This window comes from Salvelinus namaycush, chromosome 1, assembly GCF_016432855.1.
Source record: "Salvelinus namaycush isolate Seneca chromosome 1, SaNama_1.0, whole genome shotgun sequence".
NCBI classification, from domain to species: domain Eukaryota; kingdom Metazoa; phylum Chordata; class Actinopteri; order Salmoniformes; family Salmonidae; genus Salvelinus; species Salvelinus namaycush.
The window spans coordinates 40427632-40444762 of record NC_052307.1 but is presented as its reverse complement, the minus strand read 5'-3'; the positions used below and the strand labels follow the sequence as shown (position 1 = coordinate 40444762).

Sequence of the window (17131 nt, the reverse complement as noted above, 5' to 3'; positions counted from 1 at the left end):
TTGGGCACAGGGACTATGGTGGTCTGCTTAAAACATGTTGGTATTACAGACTCGGACAGGGAGAGGTTGAAAATGTCAGTGAAGACACTTGCCAGTTGGTCAGCGCATGCTCGCAGTACACATCCTGGTAATCCGTCTGGCCCTGCTGCCTTGTGAATGTTGACCTGTTTAAAGGACGTACTCACATCGGCTGCGGAAAGCATGATCACACAGTCTTCCGGGAACAGCTGGTGCTCTCATGCATGTTTCAGTGTTATTTTCCTCGAAGCGAGCATAGAAGTAGTTTACCTCGTCTGGTAGGCTCGTGTCACTGGGTAGCTCTCGGCTGCGCTTCCCTTTGTAGTCTGTAATGGTTTGCAAGCCCTGCCACATCCGACGAGCGTCAGAGCCGGTGTAGTACGATTTGATCTTAGTCCTGTATTGATGCTTTGCCTGTTTGTCGGAGGGTATAGCGGAATTTCTTATAAGCTTCCAGGTTAGAGTCCCACTCCTTGAAAGCGGCAGCTTTAGCCTTTAGCTCAGTGCGGATGTTGCCTGTAATCCATGGCTTCTGGTTAGGGTTTGTACATACGGCCACTGTGGGGACGACGTCATCGATGCACTTATTGATGAAGCCAATGACTGATGTGGTGTACTCCTCAATGCCATCGGAGGAATCCCGGAACATATTCTAGTCTGTGCTAGCAAAACAGTCCTGTAGCTTAGCATCTGCTTCATCTGACCACTTTTTTATTGATAGTCACTGGTGCTTCCTGCTTTAATTTTTGCTTGAAAACAGGAATCAGGAGGATAGAATTATGGTCAGATTTGCCAAATGGAAGGCAAGGGAGAGCTTTGTATGCGTCTCTGTGTGTGGAGTAAAGGTGGTCCATATTTTTCCCCCCTCTGGTTGCACATTTAACATGCTGATAGAAATTTGGTAAGACGGATTTAAGTTTCCCTGCATGAATGTCCGCGGCTACTTTGAGTGCCGCCTCTGTGTGAGCGTTTTCCTGTTTTCTTATGGCGGAATACAGCTCATTCAGTGCGGTCTTAGTGCCAGCATCAGTTTGTGGTGGTATGTAGACAGCTACGAAAAATACAGATGGAAACTCTCTAGGTAGATAGTGTGGTCTACAGCTTATCATGAGATACTCTACCTCATGCGAGCAAAACCTCGAGACTTCCTGAGATATCGTGCACCAGCTGTTACAAAAATACATAGTCCGCCACCCCTTGTCTTACCAGATGCCGCTGTTCTGTCCTGCCGATACAGCGTATAACCAGCCAGCTGCATGTTGATAATGTCATCGTTCAGCCATGACTCCGTGAAGCATAAGATATTACAGTTTTGAATGTCCCGTTGGTAGTTTAATCTTCCGCATAGGTCATCGATTTTATTTTCTAAAGATTGCATGCTTGCTAGCAGAATGGATGGAAGTGGGGGTTATGGAAGTGGGGGTTTATTCGATCGCCTACGAATTCTCAGAAGGCAGCCCGCCCTCTGGCCCCTTTTTCTCGGCCTTCTCTTCATGCAAATGACGGGGATCTGGGCCTGTTCCCGGGAAAGCAGTATATCATTCATGTCGGGCTCGTTAAAGGAAAAAAAGGATTCTGCCAGTCCGTGGTGAGTAATCGCAGTTCTGATGCCCAGAAGTTATTTTCGGTAATAAGAGACGGTAGCAGCAACATTATGTACAAAATAAGTAAAAAAACAAGTTACAAACAACGCAAACACAATTGGTTAGGAATACGTAAAACGTCAGCCTTGTTCTCCGGTGCCATTTTTGAGTTAGACTGTTGACAAATACCTCTGGTTCTTCCTCCGAATCCTTTTGCCAGTGAAGTATGTCAGAAAATGACCTAAATGTTCTTTTTTAATGATGTGCTGAGAAATGTTGTCAAGCGATGCGGTCGCAGAGTAATGTCCGCATGATCGTGTGGGCAAAAAACAGACTGTTTCAGATAACCCTCATATCACATCTTGTCTGTCTATCTCTGTCCCTTCATTGGTTAAAGAGGATAGGGACTTTGAATTATTTGAGCAAAGATGTTTTGGTGACAATTTCAATGAGAGATGAAGGGCTAGACAAACACTCTGGGGCTAATATTAGTATGGCCTTCACTTCACGCTACAGTTACGATGCCAACTGGATTCCGCTTGGTTTTTTGAAAACCACGGCTGTGGAAAACAAGCAGAAGGAGGAGACAAGGAGTGATGGAGATGTCTTTGGACTACTCATCTAATTAGATTAGAGTCTCAATCGATCACAAAACTAAACCCAAAGTAGCACTCAGTAACTTTAGCTTTCAGTAACTGCATATGTACCAAGATGTTCAAATAAACCTAAACTAGCTTTCATAGACGATTTTCAATTTTGATGCTTATTGAAATGGTCATTCCTTTTTTAGTATCGCTCCCATGGATATCTCATCCCCCTACTCAATTGACGTCTTTGGAGTCCAGCTAATTACATTATAATCTCAATCAATCACAAAACTAAAAGGTAGCGTTCAGTAACTCTAGCTTTCATAGACAATTTTTATAGTCAATTGCTGGTGGTGTTTAAGCTGATAGAAATAGGTGGCTGTTTGAATGACTTGTTTTTGACTGACACGGGTGTTGTTTCAGTGTCAATATGACAGGGGAAATTAGTTTAAGGTGCAGCCAGCAACAGTCGCTCTGTCTCTCTCGCTATTGCTCCCTTTTTTTCCTCCCTATCTCTCACTCGGGCACACACACTCTCTCTTTCTCTCTCTCTCACCCCCACTGCTCTCTCCCTCTCTGTCTTTCCCCTCTCCTTCTCTGCCTTCTGACAAATATGAATACATTATCTTGGTTATGAAACACACATTCTCATGATTTAATTAAAGCCAGTCTTCTCTGTGTGCAGCTCCACGCTCTCCCTCGCCTAGCCAGCACCCAGTGGCAGCTGGCTGATTCCCCTGCCTTAATGGCCTCTTCCCTGGTTTAATGAGGGCCTCTCTCTGGCCCCGGCTGGATCCTCTCATTAGGAGACAGAGGCCCTACCAGGGGCCCCACGCGCCACAGGGACCACATATAATTTCATACACATATCGTCACGACACTGAGCTGCCAATCAGTGTCTCTCCTCACACAGATACTGTGTGTGAATCTGTAATGATGATACAGAGAGGTTAGGAAAGGTTAACTGCAACTAAATGGACGAAAAGGATGGCTCACTAAGTGTATGGTGTTTAATCAATGTCCATGATGCATGATTCAACACGGTTCAGTGCATATATGTATAATGCTAACGTGTGGGATGTAAAGTGCTCATAATTCCCGTCTGCATGCCACGCTCTTGTTTTCAGAATCGAGGTGAACCCTTTAAACCCTTTACTACAGATTGAGGTTGAACCGACATCAGACGTGAGTCCCCCATCTGAGGGCTTTGTATGATTTCTTTCTGAATAAGATCTGTGTAGCCTTTGTCATGTCTGTTATAGTTTGGCATGCTGACGCATCCAGATGGTAATCCTCTGCAACCCCACAACAAGGCTGTCCATTTTCACCGTTTCAATTTAATCTAATTGGATTTTATTTGAATATAATTGTACAGTAGAGGACAGCACATTCAATAATTATTATAAAACAGTTATTGTTAACCTGGATGGAAATTAGTCTCACTCTTCCTCTCCTGAGCAGAACGAGGAGGGCAACGACGAGGCGGAGTACTCGGAGGATGAGTTTGAGGAGATGAACCTGTCTCTGCTGTCGGCCCGTAACTTCCCCCGTAAAGCCAGCCAGACCTCCATCTTTCTCCAGGAGTGGGACATCCCCTTCGAACAGCTAGAGATAGGGGAGCTCATCGGGAAAGGTAATAGACAGACTTAAATGAACAGCCTCTGACAAGATCAGCAGACTCCATCACCATCATCTGACCAGCTCTCTCCGCTCAAGCCATGATCTGACCCTTTCCATCTTCGGAGGATGCAGCTTTCAAAGACTTGGCCTCTATTGGTTGACCTGTCATGATATATTGCTTGCTTCTTTTTTGTTCTTGAAGCGCTTAGCGATTCTATGAAAAGCGTTATAGAAATGTAATGTATTATTATTATTCATACAATACTGTGAGAGAGCTGGCCTATGCTCTACCACTTAAAAGGCATTAAAAACCAACAGAAGTAAAATGTGCAAAAATGCTTAATTTATTGTAAAACGGCAGGATAAACCAAGTAAACAAGTAACTGATGGCTAAAACTGTGGCTCACCTTACACACACAAGGATCTCTTAAACAATGACACACCTGCTGTTAAAAGCGTTTCCTTCAATAATTAGGTCACAGGGACCACACCTGTGTTCAAACAGCCGCTCAATGAGCTAGCCTATCAGGATACAGAACCAATTAACAGGGAAGAGGTACAATTGACATTGTAGCTATAGTATTGCCTGGAATGATGAATGGTTCAAATGAAAGGGATTTTGCAGTCAACTTGTTTTATCCAACAAATAAGCAATAAATACATTAATTGAAATAATGTCAATGAGATACAATACCATACAATAAAATTGTATTAGTCCAACTCTTACAGTGGAAATTGGTCCACCTAATTGCTTCACCCCCCTGAAAACGGCAGCCCTCCAGTTACCAATTCAGACCCCACTTTTTAGTGTCAGGCTTGAAACCTCTGTGGCGGAAGAATCAGAATTAGTTGTGTAACATAGATAATAAAGATGTCTTATCTGCATAATATGCTTATGTGATATACTTGTTATTAGAATGTATCCCTTCGGACTCTGGTGTTGGCAGTTGCACTTCTTCCCTCAGCTGGGGCTCAGTCACCTGGGGCCCAGAGAGGGGAGAGGTCAGGCTTGTCTTCCACATGTCCCTGGTGCTATGCAGAATATCAGAAAGGGAAGAGGACAGGAGGGAACATTGTCTTCATATGTGAATGTGTCTACCTGTTCTTAAACCATGTGAAGGGATGGCGTGATTAATGGGGAACCAATTACTTGTCTCCACAATGTCTGTGCGCCAGTCACTCCCTCCCTTAGCATTGGGGGATGTGTGTGGTAGTGTCTGGAACCATTGTATGTCATCTCTGATGTTATCCTGGGTTAGTGTATGACCTAGAGGCTCACTCCCCTCAGTGAGCTTGTCCAGGAGTGGGGTCAAGAAGGAGTTGTCTGGAGTTGACAATTGATTTATGCCATTGGATGAGTTGGTGTTTTTGTGCTATGAAGTACCAGGAACGAGATTGGAACCTCGTCTTAGGGACCAAACTGAACAATAATTTATAGCGAATGCTATCTGGCTACAGGATACTCCTTTCTCATTTAAAAAGTCTGACCTTGTGACCCGTTCAAAACATCTGTTTTCATCAACAGAGACACTGATTCGTCGACAAGCCATTTCTATTGCAAATCTCTCACTATGAAAGATTTAGTTTAAGTATAACTCTGACTTGTGTGATACGTTTGTCTCTCCTCATTTGATAGTAAAGAAATTAACCACCACACCTCTCTAACCTCTAAGTTACAGTACCTTCTGCCCTCTTCAGGTCGCTTCGGCCAAGTGTTCCACGGGCGCTGGCATGGCGAGGTGGCCATCCGCCTCATCGACATCGAGCGTGACAATGAGGACCAGCTCAAGGCCTTCAAGAGGGAGGTGATGGCCTACCGAAACACTCGGCATGAGAATGTGGTCCTCTTCATGGGCGCCTGCATGAGCCCTCCACACCTGGCCATCATCACCAGGTGAGTGATGATGTTTGTAATTCCTGAGCTCTGTTCCAACATGGATTACAGTCAACTGAAGACTTAATCAGCAAGCATGTTGTTGCGTGCGCTCTTCAAGCACAGGAGAGGTATTGGGTCAGACAACCCTGTAATAAACATACTTGACAGCTTAGGAGTGGCAATGCAATAATTAACATATTTTGTGTTTATTACCAGCAGCTGGTCTTGCAGTATAGGGAAGGAGCCCAACCCTTTTCCTGTCAAAGTAGCCCCCTCCTTAAATTCACCTCTCCTGCTCCTGATCCTCTTGTGTTCACCTCATAGAGTTGTGAAGTGGAATACTATCGCAACATTTCTCCGGAACGTTAACATCAAAATGCCTGAAAAGCTATTGTAAAACAGTTTAGCTCTGTAGGAAAAAGTTCCAAACACTCATTGGTTTGAATGGTGTCAGCCATTTTTATTTTGTATTGTTTTTTTACTTAACATGAATTTGAGTATTTAGAGCAGTGGTCACTAATCTTTTCTGAGTCAAGATCACTTTCGCAGTCAAAAAGCAAGCCAAGATCTTTAAAAAAATTAAAAAATGTAACATTAACTTAATAAAAACTGTTCTGTATGAATGAGGTTTGGGCAATAGGCCTAATACATTATCACTGCATATTGTCTACATGCCTGGCCTGCCAATATTGTTATTCTCAGACCATATTATATTTCAAAACTCAAAGCTTTGATAACAAAATAGATCAGTTGGTGTAGCACTTGTGAGGCACTGTGGAGCATGAATTGAAATAATTAGCTTTTTTTATTTTACTGGACTGAAGGTACTTGCATCTGGCCAATGTTGAAAGTTTATCATTTTAAGCTTGGAAAAGAGACCCTTAAAACTTCTTACGGCTGAGATCCCGTTAACGGGATCGACTTGACAACAGCCAGTGAAAGTGCAGGGCGCCAAATTCAAACAACAGAAATCTCATAATTAAAATTCCTCAAACATACAAGTATTTTAGAACATTTTAAAGATAAACTTGTTGTTAATCCCACCACAGTGTCCGATTTCAAAAAGGCTTTACGATGAAAGTACACCATCTGATTGTTAGGTCAGTACCTAGTCACAGAAAAACACAGCCATTTTTCCAGCCAAAGAGAGGAGTCACAAAAAGCAGAAATAGAGATAAAATTAATCACTAACCTTTGATGATCTTCATCAGATGACACTCATAGGACTTCATGTTACACAATACATGTATGTTTTGTTCGATAAAGTTCATATTTATATCCAAAAATCTCAGTTTACATTGGTGCGTTATGTTCAGTAATGTTTTGCCTCCAAAACATCCGGTGATTTTGCAGAGAGCCACATCAATTTACAGAAATACTCATCATAAATGTTGATGACAATACAAGTGTTATACATGGAATTATAGATCCACTTCTCCTCAATGCAACCGCTGTGTCAGATTTCAAAAAAACTTTACGGAAAAGCACACCATGCAATAATCTGAGTACGGCGCTGACACAAAAACAAGCCATACAGGTACCCGTCATGTTGTGGAGTCAACAGAAGTCAGAAATAGCATTAAAAATATTCACTTACCTTTGATGATCTTCATCAGAATGCACTCCCAGGAATCCCACTTCCACAATAAATGTTTGTTTTGTTCGAGAAAGTCCATAATTTATGTCCAAATACCTCCTTTTTGTTTGTGTGTTTAGTTCAAAAATCCAAATTCATGACGCGCAGGCCAGACGAAAAGTCAAAAAGTTCCATTACAGTTCATAGAAACATGTCAAACGCTGTATAGAATCAATCTTTAGGATGTTTTTAACATAAATCTTCAATAATGTTTCAACCGGAGAATTCCTTTGTATTTAGAAACAAAAAGGAACGCAGCTACCTCTCACGGGGGAGCGCCTGAGTGAGCTCATGGCACTCTGCCAGACATCTGGTTGAAACAGCCCTCATTCCCTCATCCTTCACAGTAGAAGCCTGGAACAAGGTTCTAAAGACTGTTGACATCTAGTGGAAACCTTAGGAAGTGCAATATGACCCCATAGACACTGTATATTGGATAGGCAAACCTACAAACCTCAGATTTCCCACTTCCTGATTGGATTTGTTCTCTGATTTTTGCCTGCCATATGAGTTCTGTTATACTCACAGACATCATTCAAACAGTTTTAGAAACTTCAGAGTGTTTTCTATCCAAATCTACTAATAATATGCATATCTTAGCTTCTGGGCTTGAGTAGCAGGCAGTTTACTCTGGGCACCTTATTCATCCAAGCTACTCAATACTGCCCCCAGCCATAAGAAGTTAACACAGTGTCCAAAGAAGGGCCAGATGTATACAGAATGGTGTCGTCTGCGTAAAGGTGGATCAGAGAATCACTAGCAGCAAGAGCGACATCATTGATATATACAAAGAAAAGAGTCGGCCCGAGAATTGAACCCTGTGGCACCCCCATAGAGACTGCCAAAGGTCCGGACAACAGGCCCTCTGATTTGACACACTGAACTCTATCTGAGCAGTAGTTGGTGAACCAGGCGAGGCAGTCATTTGAGAAACCAAGGCTGTTGAGTCTGCCGATAAGAATGCGGTGATTGGCAGAGTCAAAAGCCTTGGCCAGGTCGATGAAGACGGTTGCACAGTATTGTCTTGTATCGATGGCGGTTATGATATAGTTTAGGACCTTGAGCGTGGCTGAGGTGCACCCATGACCAGCTCCTAAACCAGATTGCATAGTGGAGAAGGTACGGTGGGATTCGAAATGGTCGGTGATCTGTTTGTTAACTTGGCTTTCGAAGATTTTAGAAAGGCAGGGCAGGATGGATATAGGTCTATAACAGTTTGGGTCTAGAGTGTCTCCCCCTTTGAAGAGGGGGATGACCGCGGCAGCTTTCCAATCTTTCGGGATCTCAGACGATAAGAAAGAGAGATTGAAGAGGCTAGTAATAGGGGTTGCAACAATTTTGGCGGATAATTTTAGAAAGAGAGGGTCCAGATTGTCTAGACCAGCTGCTTTGTAGGGATCCAGATTTTGCAGCTCTTTGAGAACATCATCTGTCTGGATTTGGGTGAAGGAGAAGCGGGGGGGACTTGGGCAAGTTTCTGCAGGTGGTGCGGAGCTGTTGGCCAGGGTAGGGGTAGCCAGGTGGAAAGCATGGCCAGCCGTAGAAAAATGCTTTTTGAAATGATTGATTATCGTAGATTTATCTGTGGTGACAGTGTTTCCTAGCCTCAATGCAGTGGGCAGCTGGGAGGAGGTGCTCTTATTCTCCATGGACTTTACAGTGTCCCAAAACATTTTGTAATTAGGGCTAAAGGATGCAAATTTCTGTTTGAAAAAGCTATACTTAGCTGACTGACTGTGTATATTGGTTCCTGACTTCCCTGAAAAGTTGCATATCGCGGGGGCTATTTGACGCTAATGCAGTACGCCACAGGATGTTTTTGTGCTGGTCATTGGAAGTCAAGTCTGGGATAAACCAAGGGCTATATCTGTTCTTAGTTCTACATTTTTTGAATGGGGCATGCTTATTTAAGATGGTGAGGAAAGCACTTTTAAAGAGCAACCAGGCATCCTCTACTGGCGGGATGAGGTCAATATCCTTCCAGGATACCCGGGCCAGGTCGATTAGAAAGGCCTGCTCGCTGAAGTGTTTTAGGGAGCGTTTGACAAGGATGATCAATGGAAACAGGATGCACCTGAGCTCACTTTCGAGTCTCATAGCAAAGGGTCTAAATACTTATGTCAATAAGGTATTTCTGTTTCTATTTTTAATAAATTAACAAACATTTCTAAAAATTATGTTTTCGCTTTGTTATTGTGAGTAGATTGATAACGAAAAACAATTATTTAATCAATTTTAGAATAAGGCTGTAACATAACAAAATGTGTAAAAAGTCAAGGGGTCTGAATACTTTCCAATTGCACTGTAAACTGGTTAGAGCAGTAACAATAAATGTTTTGTCATACACATGGTATACAGTCTGATATACCACAGCTGTCAGCTAATCAGCATGCAGGGCTCGAACCACCCAGTTTATAATTAAGAACAGCATCTTGCAGGATTCAATAGTTGGAATTTTATTAGTTCTTGCCCTGTCCCTTTCTTTCCTGACAATCTAGGTTTTAACCTGTAGACTTTCCAATGAAGAAAAACAATGCACAATACAGTAATTGAGTACATTGAGAGATCAAGTGGTTTGTGATGATGTGGCTCAGTTGGTAGAGAATGGCGGTTGCAATGCTAGGGTTGTGGGTTTGATTCCCATGGGGAGAATGTGTGCACTCACTACTGTAAGTTGCTCTGGACAAGAGTGTCGATAAAAATGGAAAAGGAATGAATAGAACATTTCAGTTGTCACAGAAATAAGTTGCAATTGCAAAAAAAAAAAATTTAACTCGAAAAAATATATCAAGCAACATTTTAGTAGATGCTCTTATCTAGAGCGACTGGCTACTTACAGTAGTGAGTGCAAACATTTTCTTTTTTTTGTTTGTACTGGACCCCCGTGAAAATCGAACCCACAACCCTGGCATTGCACGTGTTATGCGCTACCAATTGAGCCAGTATTTTGATAATCCGCAATTAACTGTTTTGTACAGATAATTATCTGACTCAAGTTACAAATGCTGGTAAACACTCAAATACATTTAGTTTTTAAAAAATCTCAAAAGTAGTACATTGGGCCTTTACTAGTCCTGTATTAGCGGACCGATATAGACGCCTTCTGTGCAGCCCCCCCCCCCAAAAAATCTGCAAAATCACTGTACCCCACCCCCAAACTACTTCCCGCAGCTATGATATTGGCGCAGTAGAGCTTCTAAATCGGCTACTTAAACGTCAATGACTTTTCAAGTACCAAATACTTGCAGCGCAAGTGATTAAATAATCAACATAACTAAAAAACAGTTTATTTTTGAAAAAATAAAGTTAAGCATTATTACTGTATTTTCTTCACTGGCCCAAGCATGCTACTGACTGGGATGATCTGCTGGATTTGCATGACTTGAGACCGCATTAGCTCTTTAGCTAAATCATATAGGCATTATCTCGAGGAGCTTTCAGGGAAGTTTACTCATCAGCGAACCACCAACACTCGCAAACAATAGTTAAGAGCACTCAAAGTCAAAGTGTATGCTTTGCCTTGTACAAAAACACAGTCATCCCCGGCAGATGTGGGGTTAGACTGTTGCTCTGTACTGTACTTCATTCACCAAAATGGAAATTATAGCATGTTCTTCACAATTGTTAATTTGCAAATGATTCCAGGAGAGTAACATGTTTGGGATTACACATCATATATGGACTACCCCTATTATATGTGGCTATGGAGGAAAATTATCTCTGCTGTGGGTTTACATGTGCAAACTGAATAATTCATTTATGTGCTCTGTTCCTCTTAAATACATGTCATCATGAATAAAAAAAGGACATTGAATGGCTAATAATGGGAACTAGAATAAAGATTCAATATCATACAGATACCATGTCATGTTGTCTAAAGTATAAGACTGAGCGTAGGCCAAACATGGCTCATAAGGTTTGACTGCTTGCCTAGAAATGTGGATACAAATGATCAATCTATCGTTCTCTGAAGTCCTGAGTGCTAGAAATGAGTGAGTGCATGAAATCAAAGTAAATGACAATGTCAGAGGAATACTTGTATTTATTAGTCATAGCTAGCCGAGCTTGCTCTTATTATAGCTAGCGGAACAGGAGTCTTAATTATTCTATTCAGGCCCATTACCCCAGAAAGCATCAGGACAAACATAAAAAATGTAACCTGAATGAGGTAGAAATGGGCTCATACCAGGTGGGGATGCAGGTTTCGTCAGTGATTGGGAAAATATAAATATTGATTGTTTGTGTTTGATTCTTCCTGAGTGGCTGTGTGTGGACTGATTTGCAGGAGCGTCCGCAGCGTGGAATAATATTTTCTCGTCACTGTAGGTTTCTATCCATACAGAATAATTACTCAGCTTTCAAAGTTAGGCCCTCTGATTGTTTTGGTGACTTTATTTGCTTTTGATAAGAAAAGAGTGCCATCCCTGGCTGTTTTCAAAACCTTCAGTACACACACATGCATGCACGCACACACATGCATGCACACACTTACACCCGTACGACACACCCACTCTTCAATGAGGTATGGCAGTAATTGATGAGATCCCTGGATCTTTAACGATACCTGAAGTTGTTGACGGGGATGGTGCATCATCAGGCGACATAAGGCCCCTGCCTCGTCATCTGGAACCACAGAGGGCCCAGAGAGATGCTAAAAATGGCTCCTGTCACCTTACGACTTGGTATGAATGAATATGCATGAAGCTCCGGTATCAGCTGGCCCTCAGGTCATCTGGATGTCACCTATCTGCGTCGAGCCGTCACAGTCGGGGTGAGGGGAAAGGCTCAGGGGTAAGAGGAGGGGGTAAGGAGGTGAATGGAAGGGGTGAGGGGGATGGGAGGATGAGGTGAGGAGGGTGAGGGGGAAGGCTTTGGGGTGTGAGGGTTAGGAGGGGAAAGGCGCTATTGGGGTGAGAAGATGTGAGAGGGTGTAATTCTGCACTCTGGGATGAAACTTCCATTGATATCTCCTCCCCCTCCTCCTCTTCCCCTCCCTATCCACCTCCCCCCTGACCTCTCATGCCCAACCTTGACAAGAATCAAGGAATCCTTCCACATTTGAATGACAGTGTAGCTCTATACTTTCACAAGGGCCATCAACATGACAGCAAAATGGTCTGGTATAAAATATGGCCTACGCTTGTTAGGATTAAATGATAATGACATACTGTACAGTTGAGTAGTCGGCGGCTCAAAATTATCAGAGGACATTGCTTTCGTGGAACCATTCTATGATTCACCAGTAGTGGATAGAAAGATGGCAGGCAGCCCCTGGCTTTAGTTGTTTTCTACTCTCATCCATCGCCTTCCCTCTGAGCCCAAACACGGGGCCTTGGAGATAGATGTCACACCAGTTATTCCTCCACTACAAAGCCAAATGCTCCGTTTGTGGTCAATTGGCGATATAATGTAATGTGATTAGAGGATATATCACCAGTAGGGGTTGGCATGACAGGATGGGTTTTCCCTACGCTAGAAGTGATACCATCATCATTGTTGCATATTTAATTCATTTAATTTAATTAACAATGCCCCCCTGGTTAAAAAAAACAAAAAACATAGCATATGATTTCATGAAGCAATGCATCTCTTGCTGTGAAGATGAATATGTTATTCTACTCTACTCTATTCTAATGTATAGTATGATGTGTTGTTAAGGTGTAATGTCTATCTCTCTCTCAGCTTGTGTAAGGGAAGGACTCTATATTCGGTGGTGAGGGATGCCAAAGTCATCCTGGATGTCAACAAGACCAGACAGATCGCCCAGGAGATGGTTAAGGTCAGAAAAATGAAACATGCAATATATACACTGAGTGTAAAAAAAACATTTAGAACATCTGCTCTTTCCATGACATAGACAGACCAGGGGATTCCAGGTGAGAGCTATGATCCCTTATTGATGTCACTTGTTCAATCCCCTTTAATCAGTATAGATGAAGGGGAGGAGACAGGTTAAAGAAGGATTTTTAAGCCTTGAGACGATCAAGTCAAATCAAGCTTTATTTATACAGCACAAAGACAATGTGCTTCACAGGAAAAATAAAACTGAAATATTTACTACACAACAAACATAAGAGGATAAAAAACAAAAAAATAACAATAAAACTGAACGACTAAAAAGCACCCTAAGGAAAAGCAAAGCTAAAAATGTGTGTTTTGAGATCTCTTTGAAAAATGTCCACAGTTTCGGCCCCCCTCAGGTTCTCCGGCAGGCTATTCCAGAGGCTCGGGGCATAGTAACTAAAGGCTACCTCTCCATGCCTCTTGGTCCTAGGCTTTGGGATTTTTAACTAAAAGGCCAGTGCCAGAGGACCTGAGGGACCTACTGAGTACATAATTTAAAAGCATGTCTGGCATGTATTGGGGTCACAATCGTGGATGGATTTAAAAAACATTTGAAGTTTAAAATGAATTCTAAAACTCACAGGCAGTGTGCTCTCCGTCTGGTCTTGGTCAGTGCACGTGCTGCAGCATTCTGTATATTTTGCAGTTGACCAATGGCTTTCTTGGGTAGATCAGACAGGAAAGCATTACGGTAGTCAAGCCTGCTTGTAATAAAAACATGGATGAGTCTCTCTGTATCAGCCTGAGAGAGAAACGGCCGCATCTTGGTAATGTTCCTCAGGTGGTAAAAAGCTATTTTGGTCACATTCCTAATGTGTAATTCGCAATTGATTTCAGATTCTAAAATAACACCTAGGTTTTTTGTTTTGTCTTTATTGCCTGTGAATTCAAATGTGCCGGCCAGATTCTCTCTATGTGCTTTGGCTCCAACAATAAGTACCTCGGTATTGTCTTGATTTAGCTGGAGGAAGTTGGGAGCCATCCAAGTATTTAAATCACTAATACAGTCTAATAATTTATCAGAGGAGCTCAAATCCTCTGGTGACACAAATGTAAAGTTGTGTATCGTCTGCGTAACAGTGAAAATCAATACTGTGCTTTCTGATAATGCTGCCAAGGGGTAACATATACAGTATAAACTGAACAGTACAGGACCCAAAATTGAACCTTGTGGAACGCCGCATGTGATATGTATTTTCTCTGAGTTATGTTCACTAATGGTGACAAAACTCTCGACCGGTTAAATAGGTCCTAAACCAATTAAGAACTGTACCTAAGAGACCAACCCACCTCTCCAGTATGTCCAGAAGGACATCATTACATTTACATTTTAGTCATTTAGCAGACGCTCTTATCCAGAGCGACTTACAGTAGAGTGCATACATTTTATTACATTTTACATACTGAGACAAGGATATCCCTACCGGCCAAACCCTCCCTAACCCGGACGACGCTATGCCAATTGTGCGTCGCCCCACGGACCTCCCGGTTGCGGCCGGCTGCGACAGAGCCTGGGCACGAACCCAGCCCAGCCTGGGCGCGAACCCAGAGACTCTGGTGGCGCAGCTAGCACTGCGATGCAGTGCCCTAGACCACTGCGCCACCCGGGAGACCGGCATCATGGTCAACAGTGTTGAATGCATAGAGCTGTTTGGCATTTGTGTTGGCTCTAAGATAATTTACCACTTTAACTAAGGCTGTCTATGTTGTGGTGGGCCCAAAAACCGGATTGGAATTTTTCAAAAATACAAATACAAAATAATTTGGTTGTTTGAAAACCAATTTCTCCAGAATTTTGCTTAAGAATGGTAGGATGGAGATTGGCCGAAAATTGCTAAGAGCTGAAGAATCTAGATTACTTTTCTTCAGAATGGGTTTCACCATAACCGTTTTTAGTGCAGTGGGGAAAGTGCCTGTAAACAGGGAATGATTAGCAATAGCTTGCACTTCTGCAGATATGCAAATAAAAGCTGTTTTGACAAAGGTGATAGGATCGAGAAGGCAGGTCGAAGGCTTTAGTTGTGATAGCACTTCAAATCAAATCAAATGTTATTAGCCACATGCGCCGAATACAACCTTACAGTGAAATGCTAACTTACAAGCCCCTAACCAACAATGCCGTTTAAAAAAATACCAATAATAATAAGAAATAAAAGTAACAAGTAATTAAAGACCAGCAGTAAAATAACAATAGTGAGACTATACACAGGGGTATACCGATACAGAGTCAATGTGCAGGGGCACTGGTTAGTTGAGGTAATATGTACATGTAGGTAGAGTTATTAAAGTGACTATGCATAGATGATAACAACAGAGAGTAGCAGCGGTGTAAAAGAGGGGGGGGGTGCAATGCAAATTGTCTGGGTAGCCATTTGATTAGATGTTCAGGAGTCTTATGGCTTGGAGGTAGAAGCTGTTTAGAAGCCTCTTGGACCTAGACTTGGCGCTCCGGTACTGCTTGCCGTGCGGTAGCAGAGAGAACAGTCTATGACTAGGGTGGCTGGAGTCTTTGACAATTTTTAGGGCCTTCCTCTGACACCGCCTGGTGTAGAGGTTCTGGATGGCAGGAAGCTTGGCGCTAGCGATGTACTGGGCCTTTCGCACTACCCTCTGTAGTGCCCTGCGTTTGGATGCCCGAGCAGTTGCCATACCAGGCAGTGATGCAACCAGTCAGCACTCGATGGTGCAGTTGTGGAACCATTAGAGGATCTGAGGACCCATGCCAAATCTTTTCAGTCTCCTGAGGGGGAATAGGTTTTGTCGTGCCCTCTTCACGACTGTCTTGGTGTGCTTGGACCATGTTAGTTTGTTGGTGATGTGAACACCAAGGAACTTGAAGCTCTCAACCTGCTCCACTGCAGCCCTGTCGATGAGAATGGGGGTGTGCTCGGTCCTCTTTTTCCTGTAGTCCACAATCATCCTTATAGGCTGTCTCATCGTTGTCGTGGATCAGGCCTACCACAGTCATTTAGGCAGGTTACCTTAGTGTCATCACTAAGGATCTGTTAGGGCGGTATGCAAATTGGATTGGGTCTAGGGCTTCTGGGATAATGGTGTTGATGTGAGCCATGACCAGCCTTTCAAAGCACTTCATGACTACAGACGTGAGTGCTACGGGTCGGTAGTCATTTAGGCAGGTTACCTTAGTGTTCTTGGGCACAGGGATTATGGTGGTCTGCTTAAAACATGTTGGTATTACAGACTCGGACAGGGAGAGGTTGAAAATGTCAGTGAAGACACTTGCCAGTTGGCCAGTGCATGCTCGCAGTACGCGTCCTGGTAATCCGTCTGGCCCTGCTGCCTTGTGAATTGACCTGTTTAAAGGACTTAATCACATCGGCTATGGAAAGCTTGATCACGCAGTCTTCCGGGAACAGCTGATGCTCTCATGCATGTTTCATTGTTATTTTCCTCGAAGCGAGCATAGAAGTAGTTTAGCTCGTTTGGTAGGCTTGTGTCACTGGGCAGCTCTTGGCTGCGCTTCCCTTTGTAGTCTGTAATGGTTTGCAAGCCTTGCCACATCCGACGAGCATCAGAGCCCGTGTAGTACAATTCGATCTTAGTCCTGTATTGACGCTTTGCCTGTTTGATGGTTCGTCGGAGGGCATAGCAAGATTTCTTATAAGCTTCTGGGTTAGAATCCTGCTCCTTAAAAGGGGCAGCTCTAGCCTTTAGCTCAGTGCGGATGTTGCCTGTAATCCATGGCTTCTGGTTAGGGTTTGTACGAATGGTCACTGTGGGGATGATGACTTATTGATGAAGCCAATGACTGATGTGGTGTACTCCTCAATGCCATCGAAGGAATCCCGGACATTTTCCAGTCTGTGCTAGCAAAACAGTCCTGTAGCTTAGCATCTGCTTCATCTGACCACTTTTTTATTGATCGAGTCACGTGTGCTTCCTGCTTTAATTTTTGCTTGTAATCAGGAATCAGGAGGATAGAATTATGGTCAGATTTACCAAATGG

The 17131-nt window shown here is 43.0% G+C and overlaps 1 protein-coding gene across 1 annotated transcript in view; it reads left to right on the top strand.

The window, feature by feature from the left end:
* Positions 1-17131, top strand: part of ksr2 (kinase suppressor of ras 2) — a 157720-nt gene that overhangs the window by 124102 nt on the left and 16487 nt on the right. Inside the window, 4 exon segments of the mRNA XM_039003191.1 lie at positions 3316-3373; positions 3650-3821; positions 5507-5702; positions 13003-13099. Coding sequence (XP_038859119.1) covers positions 3316-3373; positions 3650-3821; positions 5507-5702; positions 13003-13099 — 523 coding nt within the window.